Source organism: Gracilinanus agilis, chromosome 3 (assembly GCF_016433145.1).
Source record: "Gracilinanus agilis isolate LMUSP501 chromosome 3, AgileGrace, whole genome shotgun sequence".
Lineage (NCBI taxonomy): Eukaryota > Metazoa > Chordata > Mammalia > Didelphimorphia > Didelphidae > Gracilinanus > Gracilinanus agilis.
In genome coordinates, this window is record NC_058132.1 from 607,372,566 (window position 1) to 607,386,529 (window position 13,964).

The 13,964-nt window shown below is 35.8% G+C and overlaps 1 protein-coding gene across 1 annotated transcript in view; it reads right to left on the reverse strand.

Moving 5' to 3' along the window:
* ERBB4 (erb-b2 receptor tyrosine kinase 4) overlaps positions 1-13,964 on the reverse strand; it is a 1,378,308-nt gene that overhangs the window by 386,186 nt on the left and 978,158 nt on the right. Inside the window, exon 6 of the mRNA XM_044670735.1 lies at positions 83-201. Within this exon, the coding sequence (XP_044526670.1) occupies positions 83-201 (119 nt within the window). The remainder of the gene's footprint in view (positions 1-82; positions 202-13,964) is intronic.

Consider the following 13,964-nt stretch of genomic DNA (forward strand, 5'->3'; position numbering starts at 1 on the left):
GTTTGAGCTTCAGTGTGAATTGTGCCAAATAGGAAAGAGAGGGGGAAAGAGGGTGAAAAGAAGGCAGAATTCCTCAACATACAAAGCAGTCTGTATCTTTGGGTCCTGAGCATCCTCCAGCACATTCTCGGTGGCAGCAGTCACTTACATACGGGCCATAGCACCTGCCATCGCATTGTTCAGCACAGACTGTCTTGGTCACTGTAAAACACAAAGACAACACGCATGTCAAAGGCACACCAAGAGATAAATATTTCAGTAAGAGAGGGACAGGGAAAAGAATCTGAGAAATGTAGTATTAAATGAGATCTATGAGATATTTTACATGTTAAAACAGTGCAGCTAAAGGAAACAGCGTTCTGTCATCCTTAAATAAACTGGCAGATGTAACATTTATCTTTTGAGAACCTCTCCAGATCTTTATTAGTGTTAGTGAAAAGAGAGTTGAATTCATAACTAAAGGGTGAATTTTACAAGTGGAAAAAAAGTAGGCCATCTATTTTTTTGAAACCTTTATTTTTTATTTTAGTAAGAACACTTAAGATAAAAAGGCAAGGGTCAGGCAAATGGGATTAAGTGACTTTCCCAGGCTCACACAACTAGGAGGTATCTCAGGCCAGATTTTGACTCCAGACCTGGTACTCTATCCACTGAGCCATTTAACTGCCCTCCTTGATTAAAGTTGATAAGCTTATTCACCTAAAGAGTTTTAAGAAAACAAATAATATAATAGAACTTAGAGAATAAGAGAGGCAGTATGGTACTTAGAACAATCAATAAGTATTTAATATTTACTATATGTCAAGCATTGTACTCTTCTGGGAATACAAAACCAAAAGTCAGAACAGTCCCTGCCCTCAAGGAGTTTGCAGAGGTAGATGTGGAATTCAGGGCCAACCTTGGAAAATAGGAAGACTTGTATTCAAGTCCTACTTCCTATACATGTCAGCTATTTGACAACAATCAAGTTAAATGACATTCCAATAACTCAGGAAAATATCTAGGACTCTATAGATATACAAGTTTTGGTGATGTGTAAAGGTTTTCACATTAGTTCCATGAAATCATGGGTCAGAAAACAAAACCAAAAGCTTAATAAACATGTAACACTCATGTTTGTTTATGTAACTTTATCATAGATCTTTGCACCACTTATAACTAGAATAAATGCTTTTGTATTGAATAAGATTGGATTAGGTGTTCAGATCTTCAAATCACATTTGATCATGAAAATTATGCAAAATATATATGGCAGGCACTATTTCTATTTAGCAAGGAAGGAGAATGAAAAACAACACCTTTAGGGGAGTTGACTAGCACTCAGTCTCATGATTATATCATATGGAATCTATTGGGTTCATAAAAATGAACAGTTTTCCTCAGAAAAGATAAAAATATTTCCCAATTTTTACACTATAAATGAATAATATTTTCCCAGAGTCAAATCATTATTCTTTATTCAACACTCTTGGGGAAAGGGTAAAACAAATTAAAGAGAGGCTGACCTGATGAACAGAACTTTGAGGGGAAAACAAGGTTGTAGAAATTCAGATGTAGCCAATGCTCAAAAAAAGGGAAAGTAACTTTAAATATTTCCTTTCCTTCCTGCATGTTTTATTTGTAGTTTTTATTTGAAGATTTTCTGCTTAGCTTTAGGTAGCTATTAAAAAAGTTTCAGAATATGCTGCATAATACATATGAAATAGATACAGTGTTTTATTACATATGATAATATCACTCATATTCATATTTATAGGATCAGAGATTTAGAGTTGGAATATATGAGGAAATCAATAACAAAACATGGTAAACAGCTCAAAGCAAAACATAATTTGCGAAATCAGAATGCAATAAGTTTTGAATTGAGTTTCTATCTAGTTTCTAATATGGAGAAATAGTACCATTGTATAATGAAGATCACTGGACTAGAAACTAAAGAGACTTAGTGCTACCCATAATAAGTCTCTTTACTTTTACCAACTCACTTAATTTTTGTATGCTTCTTTTCCACTATTTATTAAAACAAAAAAGTTTAACCTAATGTTCTCGATTCCATCCTAATATTAAATTCTATAAATCTGTGATCTTTAAAGTCGTAAGATTTCACAAGATAAATGGAACAGCCTGGATCTCTGAAAATGAATTTTAGAGTTTTAGAGTTCTGAATTATTTGAATGTCCAATTATAAGTCCTCTATTTGATCTTTAAGAAGTTGCATATAATTTTGTTCTATATAATAATATCTATTATCTAAAAATCACCAAAATTAAACATTCATGTCTATTGATTTTCCTTTTCTCAACTTAATGATATGATTGTTAACTCTTCAGTAGGGACTGTGCTGCAAACAGGAAACACAGAAAAAATTTTGTTGAATGAATGAAATTAATAAAACTAGTGAAGTGGCAAAAAGCCATTTTAGAACATTCAGAAATCATCCTTTGACTTGGCAATAGTCTCTAATTAAGGCAACAGCCAGGAGTTAAATAAACAAACCATTAGGATCAGACTGTTAATGTGAGTACATTCTCCTAATTTGAGTAGAGAATGGGCATTTCACCATGTGTTAAGTAGACATTAACAGCATAAGATGTTAATATGAGGTCAGTCTTGATCTTCTTAATCTTGCTGGAAATACCACATTTAAAGAAGACATTTATTTTTAGTTTCTACGTTATCTTTAAATATATACAACTAATTTTTTTTCAAATCAGTTACAGAAAGTTTAGATAAAACAATTTCTGAAATTTGAAGAGCTACATTAAATGGATTAATTTATTTTTATTTTTTTCTCCCATGAGATTTTACTTATTAATGAGAAAGAGACAAAATGCCACATATTCTCATACATAATGAAAATGAATGGATATGCATCATTAAATGGATATTTTTTTCTAGTTTGCTTTATGATTAGCAGCAACCTTCCATCTTCATTAATACTATTATATTTTGTTATGAAGAGGATGGTTTTAGAAAATCCTGGGTAGATTTGTAGGAACTGATACAAAGTAAAGCAAGCAAAACCAGAAGAACAATTTTACAATTCAACAACGCTGTAAAAACATACAACTTTGAAATATTCAGGAAGGTTAATCAATAATATGATATAACTAACCATAGTTACAAAGAACTCATGAAGAAACATTCTACCGTCAGACATAGAAGTGACAGATTTATAGTGTAGAATGAAGTATGCACATGTGTATGCCTTTTTATATGTATATATAAGTTTATTATACATAGATGACATAGCTAATGGAGGAATTTGTTTTGTTTTACTAAATGTAGGTGTGTGAGTATAGAAATAAAATGGCTGTAATGATTCCAGATAGTTTTTGTAATTTATTTTTTGCTTTCTCAATGTGTGAGGGAGGGAGAGAAAAGTGGGAGAGGATTCAGCACTGAAATAAATAAAATAATTATAAAAGAATGTATAAACAGATTATCATGGCTGTATTCCAATAAAACGTTATAGACACAAAAATAAAAATGCAATGATACATTGGTCAATTTGACAGAAGCAGGTTTCTACATAAGAATGAATAATATCTAAGACAATAGCTAAAGCAGTACAACTTTGTTTCAAAGGAAATAGACTGATAAGATAGATAGATAGATAGATAGATAGATAGATAGATAGATAGATAGANCTGATAAGATAGATAGATAGATAGATAGATAGATAGATAGATAGATAGATAGATAGATAGTTGGAACAACCCATTGCTAGGTCTAGAATAGTATGACTAATTAATCATAATTAATGCAAATAATGAATCACATGAAGTGATCACATGTATTTGAATTTGAAATATTTAAAGTTATAATTATATAAAATATTTTAATTACTTCCAAGCCCAAAGAAATAAGAATAAATTTCTTCATACAATTCATTGTTCTCACTGATTAGGATCTATCTCTCCTTGTGCAAAAAAATAATACACGCATACAAGTGTAGCTTTATAAATGCATGTATATATTTGATTAGGTATCAGTCTCACAGAGGAATATTCCTTTAACTTTGTGCAATTTGCAGAGGGAAAAGTCCTGCTCTAAAACTAAAGAGCTAGACCTTACCAACATTCCTAAACAGTACTTTTCCTTTCTTCTGAGTTGCTTAGCTAATATAGGCAATGTACATAGGGAATGTGTGTTAAATAATTTCAGTGTCTTTTGAAGGTGGGAGAATTGGAGGGGATGATCTGAGGAATCCAATGGGCTACATGAATGTTTTAAATTGTATTTGGTCATGTGTTCAGATCAAGCAACAGACATATAATAAGCTGTTACTTTTTGTTAGGCACTGTGCTAAATGCTGTGAAAAAAAAAAAAACAAACGGAAAACAGTCACTGCCCTTAACCTATTAGAAAGACAAGAGGCCATACACACATACATATATTACTATATACATATGAATATGTAATACATATGTATGCATAAACACAAGCATCTTTTTATTTATTTTTTTGCCAATTACATGTAATAAATTTCCACATAATTTTTGCGAAGTTATAAGATCCAAATTGTCTCCCTCCCTCCTTTTCTGCCCCTTCCTAGAGCTGGCAATTAATTCAATCTGGGTTATATATGTATCATCATGTAAAACATATTTACATATTGTTAATTTTTATAAGTGAATAAGCTTATAAAACAACAATCCCAAAATATATACCCAGATAAACAAATGAAAAATGCTATGCTTTTATCAGCATTACTACTCCAACAGTTCTTTCTCTGGAGGTAGACAGCATTCTTTTTCATAAGTTCCTCAGAATTGTCTTGGAGCATTGTATTGCAAATAGTAGCTAAGTCTATCACATCTGAACATTCCACAGTATTGCTGTTACTGTGTACAATGTTTTCCTGGTTCTGCTTATTTCACTGTGATTCAGTTTATGTAGGTCTTTCCAGATCTTCCTGAAATCATCTTATTCATCATTCACAGGACAATAGTATTCCACCACCATCATATACCACAATTTGTTCAGCCATTCCCAAGTTGATGGACATCCCTTTAGACAAGCAATATCTCAATCTATTTATCATCTCCACATAATCTGATAAGGAAGGTTTAGTTGATAAAGAAACAGAACATGGGAGACAATCTTAACTGTTAACTGATAGCTGTTTCTCAATGTACCATCAATTCACAAGTTTATTATATATGAAAATTTAAACTCCCTTTCATCCACAAGCACAGAGAGCGTTTTACAGCTTCGTTGACATTGCAATGAGTTTAGACAACATACAGAAACCTCAGAAACTTCAAGGTGAAGATAAGAATCAGGATGGACTTTCAGCTACATGATTATCAGCAAGCTAAGTCTGAAAATACTTTTCTCAGGGGCGAAATGCCCCAGCTAAACTAAGGTTTCAGCCTTGGCTTGCCAAGTCGCTGCATTTCTGACCAAAGGGGAAGAATGTTAACCTCTTTACTACTGGTTTGCTAAGAGCTTAAAGCTTTTCAATAAGGCCACAATACTTTTCAACAAGAAAGGATGTGAATCACAAAAGGAGTCAAAAGAGATGAGTCTCAGATTTTTATCTATTTGAGACTGTTTCTCTTATTGGCTTCCACACCTATCTTCATACATAATTTATATTCATTCATAACATATAATTCACATTGATACATAATATATAATTTGTATGTGTGTTTGTGTGTGTGTGTGTTTGTAAAGTAAATGAAGGTTAACAGCAGAAGGAAATGTGTATTTGGAATTTTGTACCCTAGGACTACATTCCCTAGAATTTTTTCCCAGAATTCCTTTCCTCTGCATCCTCACATACATCTTTACATTTTGTTGTTAAAAGTTTCTGTAACCATGCTCTTGGGGTCTTTTTTTTTCCTGCTAATGTGACTGGAAAAACACTCTTTCTCTCACTTTACTTCCCTTTACTTTGAGTTATTATTAATAAATCTTATAAAAATAATACTTAGAGTATTTGGATATATAATTTTAATCTTACATTTTTTGATGACAGAAAGGGATTTCAGAACCTTTAAGTGAGTAGAGAAACTGGGCTTTTCTCCTGCCATGTGTTTTCCCCTTCACCCACCAACTCTCTTCTGAGTTTCCGGGGTATACTATCCCCACACACCACAAGATCCCTGTACTTGGGTCTCTCCCTGCGCACCCTGCCCCCTCCTGTTGCTGCTTCCCCGAAGTCTCCTAACTGCTCCCTCCCACTGCCAAGTCCCAGAGACTAAGGATCCCAGTCTCACTGAGAAGATAAAGTATATATCTCCCCACCACCTGGCAGTTGCTGCTCTGTGCTACTACACCCCTCCACCCACTTGGGTTTCAAATGGTAGCCTTTTGAACCTTCTAGCTTGAAGTTGAGGTGGCTTATACACAGCCACAGTGTGGAGCAACACCTATTCAGCCCCAGCCCCTTTCTGGCTTCTGAGCCAAACTTTAAGCAGATTCTAGGTTTGGTTTTCTTTTTTTTTCCTTTGTGCTCTACGTGGGGGGGGGGGTGGAGGGGAGGGGGATGTGGTGGGTCTGGGGTACCAAGGCAGTTGACCTGAAGTCAAAACCTCTAATTTTTTTTCTTCTTTTGACCCAAAGAGGTAGTCTGTAGTTCATATGCAAATATATTATTGTTCTCCATGGCAATTTTGCCCTTGAGGAGGAGAGAAAAAACAATACTTCCCCCCCCTCACCTCCAAGTCAGAGCCTTTGTTTTTCCTGTAAACAAAACCCCTTCAGCTTTATGTGAGGAATAAACACATTACAAAACATGGTTCAAAATCTGATAGAACACTTTATATTCTCAGGTACTTTTATTTACTTTGAAAACCTTATGGATTTAGACTGGTTTTTTTCCCTTATGTTCCTAGTAGTCTTTATTTTCATTGGCATCAACACTAAACAACAGAAAACTAGGTAGCTTAAATTTTTCAAATGGAAAATTTTGAAAAATCCTTGACTGATCTTAAGACACAAAAGGAATATCCCTCCCCATGTGTGTCTCAGGTGGAAAACCTTCTCTCTCACCTATTGTAGCAGCTGGCTGCCCAGCTCACCCTTGTCCCTTCTCTCAGCCCCTAGCCCTCCCTTTCCTCAGACCAACTCTGCCCTCTCACCTCACCAATGCCTCCCCCTACTTCTCCCTCTCCCCCTCCTCTTACTTCCTTTGCTTCAACATAGACATCTAACCAAAAGGCAAAGACCACAATTAATTCAGTTAAAGGCCTTTTCCCTTTATAGGAAGTACCCATCTTAAATAGGGATGGAGAAGTGATGACCTTAAGGCACCACACACATTTTACATCCCAAGATATTAAGAAATTCAAGCAAAATATACCTATATAGAGGATGAATCTATGGTTGTAATAAAGACCCTGGACACCATTTTCCATACATATTATCCTTCATATTGGGATGTGAAAAATTTGCTCCAAGCCTTTCTTACAGAAAGAGAAAAAAATAAAATTGTTTCTCTTATTAATAAAACTTAGGGAAGGAATGCAGTTCACTGGCCTGAGCAAGACTCTAAATGGGATATAAATGATGAAGGGGAATATTTACAACTATGCCATGCTAGAGAAGCATTGCTAAAAGCAAGGAGAGATTTTTCTGATAGGCCAGGTACATGGACCAAGTTTGAGAGTCTTAAGTAATCAGATGATGAAATTCCCTCCCAGTTTTTGGATAGATTTATTGAGCTAGGAGGCAGATACATAGACTTTGATCTTTTCAAAGAGGGATGTCAGACAAATTAGAAGACAGTTTGTAAACAGCTGTTGCAAATTGGTCCAAGATTATTTTAAGACAAACTGCCAAAACTGGCCAAATATGGACCTTGAGGAATTAAGGAAGGTCGCAGTTTATGTATCAAAAGGCCATGAACAGAAAAATAGGGAGACAAACATCTTGGTATAAACATTAAGGAAGGAACTAAAATCTTTAACTGAAAGATTTGATAAAAAAGAAGAAGAGAATGAAAGTCAGGCAGTGGCCATTGCCCCTCTGCAGGAATCCAAATATCAATCATTTATATGCCACTTCTGTGCAAAAGGGGGTCACATAATGATGAACTGTAGGAACTCGAATCAAGCAATTAGAAATAATAACTTTAGAAACAACAACCATAGAAATGATAACAATTATGGAAATAATAATCTGAATCAGGCAAGTGATACCTCACACCAAAATACCCAACAACAATATATCCAGAATGGGCTCATTCATGCTATAATCAGGGCGAAAATGCCTCTTAGCTTGGAGGAGCCCAAGGTAATACCCAAAATCTTCATGATGGTGTTGGGTGGGGGGGAGATTGGAATCAAAGAGTGAAACCTTTGATTTCCCAGACCTTGATATTTTAATGCCAGTTATCCCTATTCACTTCCCCTCCCCCCCCCATAGTGATGAACTTCATGTAACCATGAAAGTTGGAAATACTTATGATTGCCTCTTAGACACTTGGGCCTCCAGATCTGTATTGATACATACACCTGATCTGATTATAATTCCATTGGCTCACTAAATATAGTAGGGGTATCAAGGCTACCCCTAAAGTTCCCAAAGCTTTACCCTCAAATGGTGTCTGTAGGTCCCTTATCAGTGGGACATTCTTTTCTTCTAATGCCTAGCTCCACTATAAATCTTTTGGGGAGATATCTTTTATATAAGCTTAGAGCCACTATAATTTGCTATCTAGATGGTTCTATGTCACTAGAATTGCCTGAGGAATCCTTGAATTTGCTCCCTGTACTTTCAGATAGTCAGGAGATGAAGGAGCCTCCCACTGTTAAAATCCCAGCTGATATACCTGAGCTTCTCTAGGCCACATCATCTTCTGATGTTGGCCTACTTAAATCAGCTGATCCTGTTCAAATTAGGACAAAATCTGCCCCGCCTTCTCCCATTCCTCAGTACCCTCTATCAAAATAAGCCATTGAAGTAATTACCTAAGTGATAAATTCATTAATTGAGCAAGGAATAATAATTCCATGCAAATCTGAATATAGTATACTGATCCTATAAAAAAAAAACTAAACTAAAATTAGGACCCAATGGGGAAACTGTCTATAGATTTGTCCAGGATTTAAGGGCTGTAAATAATCACATCATAAAAATACATCCTGTGGTTTCAAACCCAAACTCAATTATCTCTTCTATTCCTAGCATAGCTACATATTTTATTGTATTAGACTTGTGCTCAGCATTCTTCTCAATACCAATTCATGAGAATTCTAGGAATATATTTGCCTTCATTTGGAAAGGTTCAAATTGGACCTGGACTTGTTTGCCCCGAGAGTTTGTGGAAAACCCTACATTGTTCTCATAATTTTTGAGTAAAGATGCAGATGCTATTAAATTTAAGCATAGCTATTTAATTCAGTATGTGGATAATTTAATCTTGGCCTCACCAAATGCCACAGCATGCCAAGAAGATAGCAAACATCTCCTTTTAGAACTGTATAAGATAGGCCATAAGGTCTCAAAGGCAAAAGTTCAGTGGTGATTCCCCAAAGTTAAATATTTAATATTTTTTATTTTATTTTAACTTATGGTGCCTGCTCCATTTCCCCATAGCCAGTGCTGGGCAAACTTTGGCCTGTGGGCCAGATTTTCCCCCCTGAAATGTTCTATCTGGCCACACAACGTTATTCCTAATCTGACAAATACAATTACAATACAATGAAACTTCGAAAGAGTTGTCTTAGAAAAAAGACTGACAGATGAGCATTTCCTTTCCTTTGGTCCCCTCTTTAAAAAGTTTGCCCATCGCTGTCCTAAGCTCATTGAAAATATTCAAAAATTGTGTGCACTCTCCACTAAGAAACAGTTGAGAGAAATTCTTGGAGTAATGGGGTTTTGTAGATAGTGGATCCCTTGCTTTGGGGAAATCACTAAATTCCTTATAGCTCTAACAAAAATTCAACTCCTGAATTGCTTACATTAGAGGCAGAACACCTGTCAGCTCTTTCAAAATTAAAACAGCCTCTCCTGTTTGCCCCTGCTGTAGGCATCCCAGATTACAACAAGCCATTTACTTTGTATGTACATGAATAGAGAAGGGTAGCTTTGGTGGTTTAATTCAAATTTTGGGACCTTCTCAGTGCTTGGTTGCTTATTATCTGGCCCAGCTTGACCCAGTAGCTTCAGAAGCACCACCATGTCTTAGAAGCATAGTTGCCACAGCCTTTCTAGTAGCTAAATCTGCTGATTTAGTCTTGAGATGCCCTTTAACAATAATGTGCCTACATGAAGTCGAAGCATTGTTGCTAAGACATAGAACATAGGCATTTTCTGATCAGAGAATTACAAGGTACAAATTAACTTGGTTAAATAATGAAAATATTACTTTAAAATGCTGTGCTGTTCCAAATCCTGCAAACTTGTTTCCTGATTTACCAGTTTCAGGAAAACCTTTGCACATTTGTGAATCTTTAGTGTTTTGTCATTTGGAATGGTTGTAAGTCCTGGAAGACTACATCTCCCAGGGATTCCTGCTACAACTTCCCCAGTCAACTCCCACTTCCTTTGTGGGAGGTGTCAGAAAAAGTATAAAAGAGAAAGTTTGGTACCTTTTCTTCACTCTCTTGAACTTAGAAGCTCTGCTCTCTACCCTGAGCTCTTGCTAGCTCTCTCTACCCTGAGCTCTTGCTAGCTCTCTCTACCCTGGAGCTTTCTCTACCCTGGAGCATTCTCTGCCCTGAGACCCTGATCTCTCTTTGTGCCTTTTTCCTTTCTTTCTGCCTCTTAGTTTTCCCTAGACCTTCCCTTTCCTAATTTAAATAAATTCTAGCTATTCTAAAACCTAAAGTTGCTCTCTGATCATTTATTTGAGTCCATGAAAAGCTCTGGTCAATTTCCCCCTGCTGAGGCTGGGGACCACTACCTTCCTTTCCCTTCCTCTACTTTCCTCTTTCCTTTCTCCTATCCTTCTTACTTTCCTACCTTCCTCCCTTCATCCCCTCACAATGTCGATCACTGAAAAACCTAGAAATGATCTACTGGACACTCCTTAAGACAATCCAGATTTAGTATTATTCACTGATGGTCCTTCTTTCATGAGGGATGGCATATGCTACATAGGAGCTACTGGAGGCACAGAATTTGCCATTGAAGGTCAGCTTCACTGCCCTCAAATATAAGTGCTCAAGGTGATAGCTCTAAAACATGCCTGTATAATTGCCAAAGATAAGAAGGCAACAATTTACACAGATTCTAGATATGCATTTGGCATCAAAGGGGATTTTTAACATCAGCTGGAAAATGTATAGCGAATGGAGAAATTATCAAAGAAGTTCTTTCTGCCCTTCCTCTCCCTGATGCCCTAGCTAAAGTTCATTGCTCTGCCCATACACCTGGCTCTGACCCTGTCTCTAGGTGGAATGACTGGGAAGATACCCTTACAAAGCTAGCAGCCTTAGAAGGGCCTGAGTTAATTTTAACATTGACAAACACTGATGACTTAAGTCTATTCCTTGCTTATAATAAAAAGGAAGTAGAAAATGGAAGCAAAAATTTAAAGCAAAATTGATAAATGGAGTATGGGAGTCATCTGAAGGAAAACTCCTACTCCCTAGAAGTTTTTATCACCAAATTTGCCAATCCCTTCACAAATATGGTCATTTTGGTATCCAGGCCATTGTGGATGCTGTTAAAAGAGTATGGATAGTCCCTGGCATAACTATCATAGCCTCTAAAGTGTGTACAGCCTGCCTTACCTGCCAAACATTTAATCAGCATTCCTTTTGTGGCAAAGCTTTTGGTGAGCATCTTCTGGCTTACACACCTTTTGAACACCTATAAATTGATTGTATTACTATGCCAAAAGCTGAACAGTATAAATTTTGTCTGGTCATAGTAGATCAGCTGATAAAATGGTCTGAAGCATTTCCTACTGTTCTAGCTACAGTGGCTTTTGTTGCCAAGGTGCTTTTAAAAGAGATTATTCCTTGCTTTGGCCTGCCAGCATGCATTGATTCAGACAAAGGAATCCATTTTACCGATTCGATCCTGTCTTAGATTTATTCATGTTGGGGATAACTCTTAAATTTCATGTACCATCCCATCCCCAGAGCTCAGGCCAAGTTGAGAGAATGAGTAGAGATCTTAAAAACATATGATTGGAAAATTGTTCACTGAGATTCATTTAAAATGGCCTGAAATTCTCCCTCTGGCCCTATTTTATCTTAGAAGCAGGCCCAGAGGAGATCTATACTTCTCACCATTTAAGATGCTTTTTGGACATCCTCTATACAGGCTAAGCCTTTCTCTCCTGCATACACATCATTATTAGGGGGAGATACTTCTATTGCTTCATATATATGAGATTTGCGAACCAAATTGCGAGAATTCAATGAATCTAGAGCTGCTATATAAGCAGGACCTATAGGCTTCTCACACCATGACTTGCACCCAAGAGACAAGGTATACATAAAGAACTTCCAGCCCACTGGGGCAACTCAATCTGTCTATAAACAGCTATCAAAATTAGAGAAAAGGATTCCTGGATCCATTGCTTACATTAAAGAGAGCACCTTTTATAGATAATGAGTGACTGTATCCTATCATATTTATTGTATTTGCTGATTGTCTTAACATTTAATTTTGTTCTTAAGTTTATGTATTAGTTAATCTATAATATTCTGTTATACTATGTCATTTTTAGCTACTGTGTTTTTGCTATTGGTTATATATTCTGTTGCACTGTCTGTATTTGTACCTTCTTATACTTGAACATGAGAAAATACCATTCTAAAAGTCCATAAGTTAGTTAGACAAAACTAGTAACCTTTAGATAAGCTGATATACTTTTTGTGCTTTTGAGGAATTTTGATATTCTTTTGAATGTTCATTACCTGTTGTGCTATTGTTTTATAAAGCTGTTGCTTTGTGAAGATCATTTACACTCACACTGTGGATCATGGCCAAGTTAAAAAGGAAATGGATCTCATTTTTGGGTGAGAGGCCTTTGTATTCTACCTCTCCTTGTAAGCTATATATTTTTTTTATTTTTAAAACATATTTAAAAAATTTTTCCCCTTGTATGTGCAATATAATATTTGAGTTTTATTTTTTCCTCTCATTTTTTGTACTTTGACGTACATATTACCAGTATTAAGACTTTTTGTTTTTTGTTTTTAATTTTGCATTAGAGTAAGTTTAAAATGTCCATTAGCACTAATATAAATGCATACCCCAAAGTTTTAGACTATAGAAACCTGTCATTTACTATTTAAAAATTTGTTGAACACAGGATTTCCCTGAGCCACATTCTACCAAGCACTTCACTTTGGCTGCCATCCTGGCTCCCCTATTCCTCAGAGAAAAGGTAAAATCAGACCAGGGAATGCTATTTCTCAATTTGTTGCTAAAATCTAGTCCCTTGTTTAACTTTCATAGTGTGGCAAACTTTCTGTAGTCCTGGCTACTGATTGGGTAGGTACATAATTGCTTAAATCACTTTAATTGGGCTCTGATTCAAGGACCTGTTATAAGTTTATTTTTCCTTACTTAGAATTTTTACACATAAGACTTTGATATTTTATATTTTATCCAATAGTTACTTTTTTCTTTTTTTCTTTGGGTTTTTTGATGTTTTTGAATTTCTTTTGCCAATTAATTCATATACCTCGTAACTCAGCCATGTATCCATGGGTGATCCCTGTTTTTCACCATCCTCCTAAGGGGGAATGTATTATTATCTTATAATGCAAAATTTAAAATCTTTTGAGAATAATTTTATGGTAAGAGACTTGCTACCTCCCAGAATTCAGAAAGTGAACTAGTTGGAGAAGGTAGCCATGAAGATACCTGCAGGAACAACATGTTGCATCAAAAGATCCAGCGTGAACTTTGGGATATGCTAAAATTGAACTATGGGGGCGGGGGTTGAATGCATTTATTTTTAATATACACTCTTATGTCAAAGGGGACTGCCTCCTAATTGGCTTTTTGTCAATGCACCTAATGTTGGTTTTGTTCTTTTTCTCACT